The sequence below is a fragment of the Candida tropicalis genome (genome assembly GCF_000006335.3).
Source record: "Candida tropicalis MYA-3404 genomic scaffold supercont3.7, whole genome shotgun sequence".
NCBI classification, from domain to species: domain Eukaryota; kingdom Fungi; phylum Ascomycota; class Pichiomycetes; order Serinales; family Debaryomycetaceae; genus Candida; species Candida tropicalis.
In genome coordinates, this window is record NW_003020059.1 from 785,555 (window position 1) to 801,043 (window position 15,489).

Genomic DNA, 15,489 nt, shown 5'->3' on the forward strand with positions numbered 1-15,489 from the left:
TTTTTTACTTTCTTTCTCTTTCCTATTCGATTGTTATAATAAGAACATACCTGTTTTTGATTATATTAGTTAGTCGTATTTGTTACTACTGCTATTACTACTTTTAAAGCCATTCAGTATCAACGGGTATCATGTCGACGAATTATAATGACGGGTATTCGTCATCTGATGAAGATATTGGACAAGGACCAAAACACCCAATGTTTCATGTTCAATTACCTACAACTAGATTAAATTTAGAAGAAGTAAGAAAACAAAATCATATGAAACATGAAAAACCAGCTATTGTTAAAACAACTGCTAATAATTTTGCAAAAGCTAAAAAAATAACCACAGGGACAAATAAAAATTTTGGTAGAAATATTCCAATTAATTCAAGAACTAAAAATCCTGAATTTACAAAAAGCTTTATTCCTTCAAGAAATAAACAAAATGATGATAGCGATGAAGATGAAAATGGTGGCGATCGATTAAAGAATAATAATAATTATGAAAATGAAGAAGATGATGATAGTGATGAAGATGAATTTAAAATAAATACTGAACAAGATCAAAGAATGAAGAATTTTACATTTAATTCAGCAAATCCTCTGCCATTTGATGATAATCATAAATCTTATCAATATAATCAAGACAATTATGATGAGGAAGAAGAGGATAGTGATGATTTGGAAGATGAAACAAATGTTGATTTTTCAAATTTAAATCATCATCCACCTCAACAATTTTATCAAACTGATTCTTCTGATGATGATGATGGAAGTGAGGATGATCGCCGAAGCAACTCAAGGAGAAGTAGTTATCGTGGAAATCAAGAAGAAGATAGTGATGATCCAATACATTCAGAATCAAGAGATCAAGTACCTCCAATAATGTCAAGAAATTCAACTCATTCAATTCGTTCGGGTGCTAGTTCAAGTAAAAAGAGTATATCTGGAAGTGGAGGTGGAATCAAAGGAATATTAAGAAAAATGTCATTAGTTGATAGATATCCTAATGATTCATTAAATCAAGATATTTCTCATAATGATACATTTTTAGGAAAAGTTTTAAATTTTGGTACTAGTAATAATCAAAGTATTAGTGGTGGAGGATTAGCTCCAGGTGCAAGTAAAGTTAGTAATGATGAAGAAAAACGAGTTGGATTTGAAGATATCAATGATGGTAATGCCATTGAAATGCAACCATTAAGTTTTAATGAACTTAGTGAAGAAGCTAAAGAGTTAATTAATCAACATCTTCCTGGTATATCTCAGAGTATACCTACAAGTACTGAAGTGACTCCAAGTCAAACTCCTGGTACTTCTACTCCGGTAAATGGTGACGCTGCTGCTGATGACTACAATCAAGAACAACACCCATCACATGATAATAGAAGAGCAAGTACTACAAGTCAAAGACATAAGGAAAAAAATGGTCAATTTTATACACCAAATCCAGATTTATTTATTAGAGGTTCTGAAGATATGAATAATCCAAAAATTGAAGCAGAAACTGATTTTATGCATATTGATTCAGATGATTATATAGCTCCCCCAAAACAAGTTCAAGCTGGGGTTTTATCATCTTTGTTAAGATTATATCAAAATCCACAAGAAGAAAAATCTATCAGTTCATTAAGTAGAACAAATACTGGTATTTCTTCTTATGATGACAGTTTTGATAATTATGATGCAGGAAGTTCAATGGTTGATATGAATAAATTCACTCTGAATATTAAAGATGCTCCAAAAAATATGTTTAATAAAGCTGGGAAATTTTTAAGACATCCTCATCATAATAGATCAGATACTGTTGAAACTAAAATGTCATCGTCAAATCTGGATGAAATTGATGAGAAGTATGAAGATAAAGGTAGTGATTTTGAAGAAGGTGATGTTGAACTTGATGGAATGGGTCATTTACCTTCCTTTCAAAATGCAAAACCTAAAGTTCCTAAAAAGAAGAATCCTGATCCTGTTCATAAATTGAAAAAATTACGTCATAATAAACGTAAAGGTGAAAGATTAAGAATAACTGTTCATATAGCTGATATTTTACAACGTCAACGATTTATCATGAATATGTGTCGAGCATTGATGTTATTTGGAGCTCCTACTCATAGATTGGAAGAATATATGATTATGACTTCAAGAGTATTGGAAATTGATGGACAATTTATTTATTTCCCTGGTTGTATGTTGGTTTCATTTGGTGATGCAGCAACAAGAACTTCTGAAGTTCATTTAGTTAGATGTGCTCAAGGATTAAATTTATCAAAGCTTGCTGATACTCATAAGATTTATAAATCGGTTATTCATGATTTAATCGGTGTTGAAGAAGCTGCACAGAAAATTGATGATTTATTAAAAAGTAAAAATAGATATCCTGCCTGGTTGTGTGTTTTATTTTATGGATTAGGATCTGGAGCAGTTACAGTTTGGGCATTTGATGGAGGATGGTTAGATATTCCAATTTGTTTTGGTATTGGATTATGTGTTGGATATTTATTATATTATGTTTCACCAATGTCAACATTATATTCATCAATTTTTGAAGTTTCTTCAGCTATTGTTGTTTCATTTATTGGAAGAGGTATTGCTTCAGTTCGTGTTAATAGTGATTTGTTTTGTTTTTCAGCTATAACTCAAGGTTCATTGGCAATTATATTGCCAGGTTATATTATTCTTTGTGGATCATTAGAATTACAATCAAGAAATCTTGTTGCTGGAGCCGTTAGAATGTTTTATGCTATTATTTATTCATTATTTTTAGGTTTTGGTATTACTTTAGGTGCTGCATTATATGGATGGATAGATCATAATGCAACTTCGGATAATTCCTGTGAATCTGGTCACAATATTAATGATAAATGGAGAATATTATTTGTTCCATTATATGCATCATTATTAGGATTATTAAATCAAGCAAGATGGACAGAATTACCAATAATGGTTTTAATTGCTGGGATTGGTTATATTGGAACTTATTTTGCTGGGAAACATTTTTCTCAAGTTACTGAATTTACTGCATGTATTGGAGCATTTATTATTGGAGTTTTAGGTAATATGTATTCAAGAATTTGGAAAGGTATGGCAGTTAGTGCAATGTTGCCAGCAATTTTTGTACAAGTTCCTTCAGGTATTGCATCAAAAAGTACATTAATTTCAGGTTTACAAACTGCTGATCAAATTACTAATAAAAATGGTACTACTACTACTGTTAGTGATAGTTTAAGTGATGGTAGTTCATTAAGTTTTGGTGCTTCAATGGTTGAAGTTTCCATTGGTATTAGTGTTGGTTTATTTGCTGCTGCTATTGTAGTTTATCCATTTGGTAAAAGAAGAACTGGGTTATTCGCTTTATAGACAATATATACCAAGTGGATATCAATATACATTAGTCATAGTTATAGATGTATATATATATATACTTGTATATTGATTTTTCACAATCATTTTTTGATTATTATTTATGTGTATTTCCGGATTTTTTTTTTCTAATTTTTCCTAATTTTCCTAATTTGGCTATTTCCGGTGCGGCGTCACCTTTTGAGTATACACGAAAATGAAATTGACGATTAACAAAAGAAAAAAAAGAATCAACACAGCAAGAACCAAAAAAAAAAATATCACCAACTGTTGATCAACTTGATTAATAAATCTTTATCATTATCATTATCATTATCATCATCGTAGTCATCATCATCTAATAGAACAAATGTTACAACAGAGACAAATATCCAAAATACTTGAACAAGGATTAAAACCAATTGAATTTCCACAAAAAAGAAGAAGAACTAATGAAAACGAAGATGAAGTATTATCTACTGGTTCAATAAATACAATTTCATTATTATCAAATCAAGGAATTCCTTTAATTACAATATCTCAACCTGCTACATCATCATCATCAACAACATCATCAACAACATCATCAACAACAACAACGACAACAAGGAGTACATCGAGAAGTAAAGAAGATTATAAAATATATTCTATACTAAGTTATAATTCATTAAAAAATACTAAAGATAATAAAGATGAATCTGAAAGTGAATTGGAATGGAATATAATTGAATTTGAAAAAGATTTGAAATGTTTAATTCATAAAGTATTAGATTTATATTTGATTTTATATTATAATAATGATGAAATTCCTGATGAATATGTTAAAATTATACTGGATAATTTATGTCTGGTTTTAAAAGATGGTTTAAAAGGTTATAGTGATGAATAAATATACAACCACCTCCGAATCTTTATTTAAGAAACAAGAATAGTATATTGATTTACAGATATATATATATATATGTATACCACAACTAAGAAAAAAAAAAGAATATATGCAAAAAATAACTTCAAACAATAATGAGAACCAATTAACAATAACAATAATAATATAATATAATATGACCAAAGGAATAGAGAAATAAATCGTTAAACAAAACGGTAGGAGGAAATAACCTTCAAAACAAAAGGGTATTAAAGTATCAACCCTCCAAAAATAAGCAATTTGATGGAAGAAAAAAGATAAGAAATTAAATTTAATAAAAGAAAAAAAAAATCATTAATGAAAAAGAAAATAAAACCCCATTGATAATAATCATTTACTTTTTTTTTTTTTTTAATATGAATTTGGATTGTAGTTTGTGGGTAATATTATTATGATGTATTATTTACCACCCATGTCTTCATCTTGTTCTTCTTCCTCTTCTTCTTCTTCTTCATCAAATTGATCATCATCCATATTTTCATCCATTAAACTTTCTTCATCAAAACTTTCATCTTCATCACTTTCATACCAAAAATCTTCATCAACTTGTTCTTCAACAACATCTTTTTTAATACCTGAATTATTAGAATAAGCGTTTGTTGCATCATCTGGCATGACAAAATCTTCAGGAATATCTTTTTTACTTCTTTCAACTTCAGCTAAAACTCTTCTTTTATATTCTGGGAAATTTTTTCTAAATTCAACAGAAGCATCGATATTGGCTGGAGAATTACCATTTGGGTCATCCAATAATGAAATGATTGAAATCAAAACACTTTCAACAGTTTGTGCTGGTGACCAAGTTTCACTTTCTGGTTCATCACTGGTTGGATCCCCACCTTGATGTAATATAGAGATACATAATCTACCATCACGATAAACATTTGGATGATATAATGCAGGAGTGAAACGGAAACTTGGAGGTGAAAATGGAAAATCCTGAGGAAATCTCATTTGACCTTTGAAATAACCTCCATGATATAATGAATCTGGATTTAATACCATAACACCAATATTCCACAAGAAAATGTTATCATCGTCCAATTCAATATGGAATGATGGGATTCCTTTTTTAGGATCAGTTAAATCTTTAAATTGTCGTTGTAAGATGGCTGCTGCTGATTTCGATGACATGATGGTGTATTAGTAGTAGTATTTGTTGTTGCTGTTGTCTTGATATTGATTAAAGGAGGAGGAGTATGATGGAAATGATGTCAAAGTGAGCAAAATATCTTGTCTGCACTTTGTTGTAAATATGAGTTTGCGTATTGATTCTTTTGTTGAATACTTTCCTTTCTAATGTTGTAGCAGTAGAAGTACTTGGTTGTCTGGGTTGTCTGGGTTGTCTGGGTTTGTTGATTTGATTTGATTTGATTTGTAAGAAAAAGTGTTGTCAAAAATAAAAATAAAAATAAAGAAAAAATTGTTGTGAGTGGGTTTCCACTTTTTTTTTTGTTGTCTTGTTTGTCAGCCATTGGAACTTGTAAAGTGTTGTGTGTGTGTAAGCGTGTGTGGTGAAAGTTCCCAGACAACAGCAAAAGAGAGAGAAAAAAAAGAAACTCACTGTCAACGTGTACACGACCATCACTGTTCACCCACCCTTTTAAATAAATTAAAATTTCTTTTCATTATGATGATGATAGTGATGATGATGATGATTACTAACTAACTAACTAATATTAACTCACTCACTTACTCATCACTATGTAACGCACATGACGAGTAATCACGTGTATTGATCTGCTTCATTTTATTTCAGTGGTAAACTACTAATCATTCACACACATCATTAACTTATCCCGCCTTTGCATTCTAATTTGTTGATAATCTTTTTTAAGGAGAATGTTGCTGCTGTATTAATAACTCTTTTATAAAAAGGAATGTAAGAGTTATCTCGGAGAATAGAGCACGTGAGTCAGAGACAACCCCCGGCGGCCACAATTTTCTTCTGATGATCGTCATTCCATTATGCACACAATCACACACACACACACACACACACACACGAGTGATAACCATGGCTCATGATGTATTTTTTTTATTGGAATACGACCAAATGATTGGTTGAGTAGAGTAAATTTATAACCATCCCGACTTTTATGTACTCGCACTTAATTGAATAAATCATTATTTCTTGATTTGTAGGTTATCTTTTATTTTTTATTAAGTCCATCATCAGATGTCCTGTTTTATTCATCCTTGTGACCGAATTATCCATCAAACAACAACCGATGGTTATTTCCATTGTTGTCCTTCTGTGTGTGTGTGAAACAAATTAAGGTACTAACATGTATTTAAACGTTTTGTGATCAAATATAACCTTCATTTGTGGTTTATCTTTCATACGAATCAACTATCACCACAGCTTGCATCATCTCCGATAATGGACTTTGCCATACCGTTCTCGTTCTTAATCCGAAAAGAAAAAGAAAAAAAAATCTGTACCTCTTTAACCTGGGGTTTAAAAACAGAAAAACAGAAAAAAAATGTCAAAGATAAAGCAACTATCTACAACTATTATCACTACAACTACTAGTATCACCACTAACTAAAGGCAAGTCATGATTGTTAATACTATACGGCTGTTTGCTACTCATACTTCTAATAATCTAACCCATTATCAAATTCTAGATGTTTCTCCTAGTGCATCTATTCGAGAGATTAAATTACAATTTAGAAAACTACTGAAACAATATCATCCTGATTTAAACCAACATTTATCTGACGATGAAAGAGAAGTGATGAAGGAGAAATATATGAAAATGATAAATTCTTATGAAATTTTAAAAGATATCAAGAAGAAAAAAGCATATGATCAATCCTTAAATATAAATCATAAAAGAGAATGGAATAATAAATATTATGGAGAGGCTAAATATTATTCAAAATCAGGTTCTGGTTCATCACCATCTTCTGCTCATCATTATACTGCTCTGGGATTAAATACTAAAAGACATAAAATTAAATATCATAATGATCATATGAATAAAGATTCAAAATTTTCTGGGGAATATGTTAATTATGGTGATAGATTTGATGTACCACATTTTGATTATGAAAAACATCTTCAAAGAAATTTAAAATTTGAACAACATTTAATTAATAAAGTCCTTGATAAAAATACTCAAATTAAAATATTAAATCAAATAAATCGTAATAATCATGATAAAATTCTGGAAGAAACTAAAACTAAACATTTATTACGTCATGTTAATATGATTAGACATAATCAAAATTTAATTAATAAAAATTCCCCAAAATTTGGTACTCATACTACTTATTCTGGTGCTTCAACTTATCAAAATTTATATCAACGTCCTCCAAAACATCCAGATGATGATGGTTCAATGTTTAGAACTTTTGCTATTTTAGGTGGGGCAGCAAGTTCATTATATTTATTATATAGAACGGTATTCTAAAACTTAGATTATCTCATAATAATAGTAATAATAATAATAATAATAATAAATTAAATAATATACATTTGCGTGTGTGTGTTTCTTAATGAGTACTTTTGCTTTTTTTTTATAAGAAACTAACTATAAGGCAGACATGAAGATAGAGTAAATTAACGATCGACTTCACCAAAGACCAAATCCATAGTACCAATAATAGCAACAGCATCTGCCAACAAATTACCTCTAGCAATATGATCAAGAGCACCTAAATGAGCAAAACCTGGGGCTCTAATCTTACATCTGTATGGTCTTTCACTACCGTCAGAAACAACATAAACAGCCATTTCACCCTTTGGTGCTTCAATAGCAGTATAAGTTTCACCAGCTGGAACAGCATAACCTTTAGTAAACAACAAGAAATGATGAATTAATGCTTCCATATCTTCTTTCATAACAGCTCTAGAAGGTGGAGAAATCTTATAATCTTCAACTTTAACTGGACCTTCTGGCATATCATTAATACATTGGAAAATAACTCTTAAAGATTGTCTAAATTCAGCCATTCTAATCAAATAACGATCATAACAATCACCATTGTAACCAACAGCAATATCAAAATCAACTAAATCATAAGCATCATATGGCTGAGATTTACGAACATCAAATGGAACACCTGAACCTCTCAACATAACCCCTGATAATGAATAATTCAATGCATCTTCAGCTGAAACATATCCAACACCAATGGTACGATCTTTCCAAATACGATTATCAGTACACAATTCTTCAATTTCATCAATTCTATCACCGAATTGAGTAGCCCACATATAAATATCATCTAATAAACCAGCTGGTAAATCTTGAGAAACACCACCTGGTCTAACATAAGCACTATGTAATCTTGCACCAGAAACTCTTTCATAAAATTCCATCAATTTTTCACGTTCTTCAAAACCCCACAAGAATGGTGTTAAACCACCAACATCCATAATATGGGTTAAAACAGACATACAATGATTTAAAACTCTAGTAATTTCTCCAAATAATGTACGAATATATTTGGCTCTTAATGGAATTTCAACATTTAATAATTTTTCCACAGCTAATGCAAAAACTTGTTCATTAGTCATCATAGAAACATAATCTAAACGATCAAAATATGGTAATGCTTGCATATAAGTTTTGGTTTCAATTAATTTTTCAGTACCTCTATGTAATAAACCAACATGAGGATCACTACGAACAATTTCTTCACCATGTAATTCTAAAATTAATCTTAAAACACCGTGAGCAGCTGGATGTTGAGGTCCAAAATTTATAGTAAAATGACGAATTTTAGTATTTTGTTTAGATAATTTATCAGGATCATCATTTTTATCCCAAGTAATATTAACATTATCTAAAATTTCAGTAAATGTAGTTGGTCCAAAACTAGTATTTTCTGATGAATATTTTTGTGGTTGTCTACCTAATGGTGTAACCAATGGTCTGTTTTCTGGTGAATCATTAGGAACAGCAGCATATGATCTGACTGATTGTCTTATGAATTGTGATGCTGTTCTTAAGCTATTAGTTCTTCTACTGGCTATTCTTAACATTATTATAAATTCGGTGAATACTATTCAAAATAAATTCAATTGGGTGGTAGATGGGAATAAAAATAAAAAAAAAAAGTAGGATTGATTTCTATAAATAAAATGATTTAACAATGATAGTAATGTGAATATGGATTGAATAGATAATTGGATATTGTTCCTCTCTCCTTGTCTTTATTTTCTTTTCTGTTTTTTGGTATTGAAGTTGAATAGAATGACCTGGTTAGAAAAGATTATAAACGATTTGTTGATTGGCTGAGAAGGTTTTCTTTCAAGGTTTTCTTTTTTTCTTTTTTTTCATGAAAGTTAACTATGGGCAGTATGCAGGATCATACTATTTTTGGGTAATAAGGAAATAGATTTTTTCTATTGGCTGTAAAGCAGGTAATTGGTAAGGACACGATTTTTGCATTTGGTCAATTAACAAACTATTACAAATTGCCAGAGAATAAAAAGTAGTCAGAGGTTGATGATGTTTGAAAGGATTTGGTCCAATTAACAAATTTGGAGTGTTGTTAGTAATATTTTGTAATTCTTTTGTAGGGATTTTTTCTTTTTTTCAAACAAATTTTGCAAAAATATTGTTGTAAAATTATCAATCTCGTTTGTGATCTAATTGCAAATGAATATTCTCAGGATCATATATTTTAACGAACGACTATTATAAGCTACATAACGATAGTAGATAATTCAAAATAAAACACAAACTTTAACCAGTTGTCAACTATTGTTATTGTTTTGTACATATAAAACATGGAGTTTCTTCAGTGGTTATAAAATCACAACTAGTACCATTAGGTTCACAAATTGTACCTTTACCAAGTCCAATAAATCCATCACTACCATGATACTTAATATATGTTACACAATAGTCTGGACAATAAACACTTTCTTCATAATTTGTACATTCGGGTGGGATTGATGTTGTTAAAAGAGTCGGAGTAGGGTCTGAATCAGGACAAGTTGTTGAAAATTCAATCACGTCAAAATATTGTTTTGAAATTTCTAAACATCCATTGGATAAAGTACGGGTACTGGTTGCAAAAGTACCTGTTATAGATTTAGAAGTTGGAACATTATTTGAATTAGTAGTTGGAGTAGAGATACATTCCAGATGAGTAATATAAGAAGTATAATATCTAGTAAATACCGAAGATGTTATAATTGTTTCAACACATGGAATACCAAAAGTAGGTGCTTCCCAAGTACCACTACAAAAATAAGTTGGTTCTGCACCAGAAGCACCCCAAGGGAAACAATCAGTAGTATCACAAATTAAACTAGATTCTGGATTATTAATCCATGCACAATGATCCATTGGTGGACATAATGTTTTCAGTCTTGTATAAGTACAACCATTTGGAATATTACTAACATCTGATGGACATGGAATTAAAGTAAATGTTTCAGGAATAGTACCATCATAAATTGTAACTAAGCATGTATCAGAAACAGCAATTCCTGGTGGTGGTGCCGTAGTAAATGGACCACCAGTTATTAATGACTTGGTAAATGTCAATGAGAAACAAAATTTCAATGAACTAAGTAATAATAAGTAATAAGTAATCATTGTAATTGATGTGTGTGGCAGTTATTTTAGTTTATCTGCTTTGGGAAAAAGAATTCATGGTTAATTTATATTTGACTCCTGATCCGTTAGTAGGATTTCAATGACGTAAGGGATACTCTGGAAAGACTATGAATAGTATAATACGTTTAGTAGAACATTGGAAACTCGTAAGTTTATAGAGGAAACTTATGAAGTTTATGTTTCATTATAGAATTATCAATATGCCAAGAGAACTATACCAAAAGTGAATACAGCAGCAATACTTCAAATAAAAATGTCACTTTTAAGGCGATGATTTATAATTGGTACTATAAAAGTACCATTCAAGTAATTCCATATGTGCCTATTATTAATGATAAATGATCATCTGAGAGCCAAATGTGGGGGGAGGGGAGGGGAGGGGTATTATGTAACTACGAGTGAAAAGGTTTTAAGGGGTGGTGGGGTTAACTTTGTCACATCCCCTGAAGCAATTAACTGCCTTGTAATTCAAAACTAGTTGTAATAAATATGAAGATGACAATTCCTATTGTTTTAGAAAGTTCAAACTACGAATAATTTATGATACTTATTGGGTGTGAATAATTACCATATGAAATTAATGTTGAACAAAGCCCCACATTTGTAGGCTATTATTTGAAAGAACTGAAATTTGTTTTAGTATGTTATTGATTGCTGTTACATTAAATGACTACGAATAGAGGACTACCTACAATATTGTAAATAGAAACTTTCACACTCGGTAGAAATTGTAAATCTATTATTGACACACACACACACTTATATTATTCAAAAAGCATCTATCATTATACCATCTTCTTTAGTTGAATTTTCAGTTAATCTTGGTTTACCAGCTAATAATTCTCTTCGTATTTCTGGACCAATAGAATGATGGAACCTTTGTCTGACAGTTTCCAATAAGAAATCTCTTTGATCATCAGTAATATCATTCTTGTAACGTTGTGCAAATGCCAAAAATGCTTTATGCCAAACAACAGGTAATTGAGGAGCTTCTTTCTCATTATCTAAATCCATATGCTCTTGAGCAGCATTTCTGAATCTCATAAAATAAAACACCAATTCATCCAATGTTTGATATGGTAAAGCGTACTTCTTTTCAATTAAAACTCTGATAAATACAGTAGTAGCAGGACTGAAATCTCTTTGTAACAATTGAGTTAATGCAACTGATGAATGTAAAACAGGAACAGAAACTTTGGTTAATACAGAAGCAGCAATGGTGGCTTCACGAACAGTACAATACCCATCAACTAATGGTAACAAGAACCCTTTGAAGAAAGCCCCTGGTTTATATAGGGATTTCTTTAATGCTCTGTAAATATGATAATTCAAGGAATGATCATCGGAATCTTCAATGGAGGATCTGAATTTCTCTAACAATACTTTTTCAATAAACTTCTGAGCTTCGTTGGCTTGTAAGTTAGAAACAAATAATTTTGTAGCTTCATAAGTGGCATGAGGAGTCCACTGTTCTGGATTAGTAACATACAACACATCTTCCCAGTTTTTCAAACTTGGTAAAATTTTAAACAATTTAGGTAATTTACCATGGGTATAAGTGGCTAATATTTGTCCAATTTTCTCATATGCTAAGATAACTTTTGGTGGAAGTAAAACAGCATCTTCAACTGGTTTACCACTTTCTTGTTGTTGTTGTTGAAGTTCTTTTTCTTGAATTTTGGCTAAGATTTTATCTGCCAAATTTATACTCTGTCCCTGAGACATGGATTCACCGTTTGATTGGAAATACTTATTAAATAATTCGGCATCTTTTTCATCAACTTCAATTTCTTCTTCATCATATACAACTTCTTCCTCTTCTTCTTCTACTTCGAAATCAGAATATTCTCTTTCCTCTTCTTCCTCATCATCACTGACAACTTCTTGGTTTTTAAATGATTGAGCAAAAGTAGGCTTTGTAATACCTTCCTCTTCTTCTTTAAGTTCATCTTGTTGTTCTTTAGCTAATTGTAAGATTTTTCTAGAACTGGAAGCATCTAAAAATCCTTCACCTTCTTCGTCATCATCATTATTGTTGGTTCTACGACTATTTTTCTTTTTTGATGATTGGGATTTAGTTGATGATCTTGGTGTTGTTCTTAAATTTCCCCCTTGTGATGAAATATCTTTCAACAATGGATTATGACGTTGTTTACCCTTGGTATCACTAACTGAAATCTTTCCCATTTTTTGTTTTGTTTTATATGAATGTGTTGGTGGTGATGGTTAAAGAGATGGGACCTGAATAATTTTTTTTTTTTTTTTGCGTATAGTTTTTTTTTTTAGATGAGGCTAATCATCGCGAGGTGAAGATGATGGTATGGGTAGAAAGCTGCTGGACTTAGACAAATATACAAGGAGGATGATTCCCAGATTGTTGTATAGTTAATAAAGTCCAGAAATCATTTGTCCTTGAACTTGCTCATGTAAAATCACAACAACAACTAACTTGTAGGATTTGGACAACTGATAGACACAGTATTTTATAAAGAATCTAGACTGTAATGAATATAAGACTACTGAATTATAATAGTAACTATAATTTGATATTACTAGACGTCGTCTCTTTCTGAAAACATACTCTGACTGGAACCCGTATAAAGTATCCATATTTTTTTTGCATTCATCTCACAAATTAGTGGGGAACCACTTGAACATGAAATGCTCTTTCCAATCTGTGGTTATACAGAATGAAAGTGACAATGGACTTTAATATAAATGTGCTAGCTACTATTGAAACCACTTAATAAAAACAGCTCGTGTCATTACCATACGGCACAACACTTTCATGTGTAATTATTGGCAATTTCACATACATTGGCTGATCATCAACATAGACAATGACATATACCTGTGAGTAATAACCAACCGCCCCCATCAAAAGGAACCCAAAAACTTTGTTACAAAAAGGGGAAATTTCCAGCCATCGTGACTCATTGAGCCGATGGACGAATTAGGAAACACATTTTTTTGCTAAGCGCGCTTAAGCAAATAACGACAAAATGAAATTTTCTTTTCTATAAATAGAGGAAGTGAAAAATTTTTTTTTTGTCGTCGACTTTTCTTTCTTTCTTTGCTTAATTATCAACAACTTATTCTAACAACAATGTCATCTGAACAACCAAGTGGAAATAAATTATGGGGAGGTAGATTTACTGGAGCTACTGATCCACTAATGGATTTATATAATGCTTCATTACCTTACGATAAAGTAATGTATGATGCTGATTTAACTGGTACCAAAATTTATACAATTGGATTGAATAAACTTGGATTAATTAATGATGAAGAATTAAAAGCTATTCATTCAGGATTAGAAGAAATTCGTGAAGAATGGAAACAAGGAAAATTTATTGAAAAACCAGGTGATGAAGATATTCATACTGCTAATGAAAGAAGATTGGGTGAAATTATTGGTAAAAATATTTCTGGTAAAGTTCATACTGGTAGATCTAGAAATGATCAAGTTGCAACTGATATGAGAATTTTTGTCCGTGAATCCTTAAGAGATTTATCCAAAAAATTAAAAGGTTTTATTGAAACCATTTTAAATAGAGCCGAGGGAGAAATTGAAGTATTGATGCCTGGTTACACTCATTTACAACGTGCCCAACCAATCAGATGGTCTCATTGGTTAAGTAGTTATGCTACTTATTTCACTGAAGATTATAAAAGATTACAACAAATTATAACCAGAGTTAATCAAAGTCCATTAGGTTGTGGTGCTTTAGCTGGTCATCCTTATGGAATTGATAGAGATTTATTAGCTACTGGATTAGAATTCGAAGGAATTATTGGGAATTCATTGACTGCTGTTTCCGATAGAGATTTCGTGGTGGAAAGTTTGTTTTGGTGTACTTTATTTATGAATCATATTTCCAGATTTTCTGAAGATTTGATTCTTTATTCAAGTGCAGAATTTGGTTTTATCAAATTAGCTGATGCTTATTCAACCGGTAGTTCATTAATGCCACAAAAGAAGAACCCTGACTCTTTGGAATTATTAAGAGGTAAAAGTGGTAGAGTCTTTGGTGAATTGGCTGGGTTTTTAATGTCTATTAAATCAATTCCTTCAACTTATAATAAAGATATGCAAGAAGACAAAGAACCATTATTTGATGCTCTTACTACTGTTGAACATTCTATTTTAATTGCCACAGGGGTTATTTCAACTTTGAATATAAATGCCGAAAATATGAAGAATGCATTAACTATGGACATGTTGGCTACTGATTTGGCTGATTATTTGGTTAGAAAAGGGGTTCCATTCAGAGAAACTCATCATATCTCTGGTGAATGTGTTAGAAAAGCTGAAGAAGAAGGATTAAGTGGTATTGATAAATTAACTTTTGAACAATTTAAAGAAATTGATCAAAGATTTGAAAAAGATGTAATGGATACTTTTGATTTTGAAGTTAGTGTTGAAAGAAGAGATGCTATTGGAGGTACTGCTAAGAGTGCAGTTTTGAAACAATTACAAAGTTTGAAAACTAGTTTAAGTTAGAATACATTCATTCTCCTTCCCTCTCTAGCCCTTTCCTTCCTGTTCCCCCCTCCTTCATATCATTCGGTTAGAAATTCTTCAATTAGGAAAATTATATACAAATAAACAACAATACGTCATCTGTTATAATTATTAAATGTATGTAGG

The 15,489-nt window shown here is 30.9% G+C and overlaps 8 protein-coding genes across 8 annotated transcripts; 4 read left to right on the plus strand and 4 right to left on the minus strand. All coding sequences in view use genetic code 12, as the record gives it.

The window, feature by feature from the left end:
• Positions 1–131: 131 nt before the first annotated feature.
• CTRG_05169 (pheromone-regulated protein) lies at positions 132–3,347 on the plus strand (the record flags this gene model as incomplete). Its single annotated transcript, XM_002550825.1, has 1 exon — positions 132–3,347. The coding sequence occupies one exon, from the start codon at positions 132–134 to the stop codon at positions 3,345–3,347; it is 3,216 nt and encodes a 1,071-aa protein (XP_002550871.1).
• Positions 3,348–3,699: 352 nt separating this feature from the next.
• CTRG_05170 (uncharacterized protein) lies at positions 3,700–4,218 on the plus strand (the record flags this gene model as incomplete). Its single annotated transcript, XM_002550826.1, has 1 exon — positions 3,700–4,218. The coding sequence occupies one exon, from the start codon at positions 3,700–3,702 to the stop codon at positions 4,216–4,218; it is 519 nt and encodes a 172-aa protein (XP_002550872.1).
• Positions 4,219–4,653: 435 nt separating this feature from the next.
• Positions 4,654–5,388, minus strand: CDC34 (SCF E2 ubiquitin-protein ligase catalytic subunit; the record flags this gene model as incomplete). The annotated part of the gene is made up of 1 exon (XM_002550827.1): positions 4,654–5,388. The coding sequence occupies one exon, from the start codon at positions 5,386–5,388 to the stop codon at positions 4,654–4,656; it is 735 nt and encodes a 244-aa protein (XP_002550873.1).
• A 1,427-nt stretch (positions 5,389–6,815) lies between these two features.
• Positions 6,816–7,673, plus strand: CTRG_05172 (uncharacterized protein; the record flags this gene model as incomplete). The annotated part of the gene is made up of 1 exon (XM_002550828.1): positions 6,816–7,673. One exon carries the CDS (start codon positions 6,816–6,818, stop codon positions 7,671–7,673), a length of 858 nt encoding a protein of 285 aa, XP_002550874.1.
• Positions 7,674–7,822: 149 nt separating this feature from the next.
• On the minus strand, positions 7,823–9,250 carry NUC2 (Nuc2p; the record flags this gene model as incomplete). Its single annotated transcript, XM_002550829.1, has 1 exon — positions 7,823–9,250. The coding sequence occupies one exon, from the start codon at positions 9,248–9,250 to the stop codon at positions 7,823–7,825; it is 1,428 nt and encodes a 475-aa protein (XP_002550875.1).
• A 727-nt stretch (positions 9,251–9,977) lies between these two features.
• CTRG_05174 (uncharacterized protein) lies at positions 9,978–10,817 on the minus strand (the record flags this gene model as incomplete). The annotated part of the gene is made up of 1 exon (XM_002550830.1): positions 9,978–10,817. One exon carries the CDS (start codon positions 10,815–10,817, stop codon positions 9,978–9,980), a length of 840 nt encoding a protein of 279 aa, XP_002550876.1.
• A 789-nt stretch (positions 10,818–11,606) lies between these two features.
• Positions 11,607–13,025, minus strand: CTRG_05175 (bystin family protein; the record flags this gene model as incomplete). Its single annotated transcript, XM_002550831.1, has 1 exon — positions 11,607–13,025. One exon carries the CDS (start codon positions 13,023–13,025, stop codon positions 11,607–11,609), a length of 1,419 nt encoding a protein of 472 aa, XP_002550877.1.
• A 919-nt stretch (positions 13,026–13,944) lies between these two features.
• On the plus strand, positions 13,945–15,342 carry ARG4 (argininosuccinate lyase; the record flags this gene model as incomplete). Its single annotated transcript, XM_002550832.1, has 1 exon — positions 13,945–15,342. One exon carries the CDS (start codon positions 13,945–13,947, stop codon positions 15,340–15,342), a length of 1,398 nt encoding a protein of 465 aa, XP_002550878.1.
• Between the last annotated feature and the right edge of the window lie 147 nt (positions 15,343–15,489).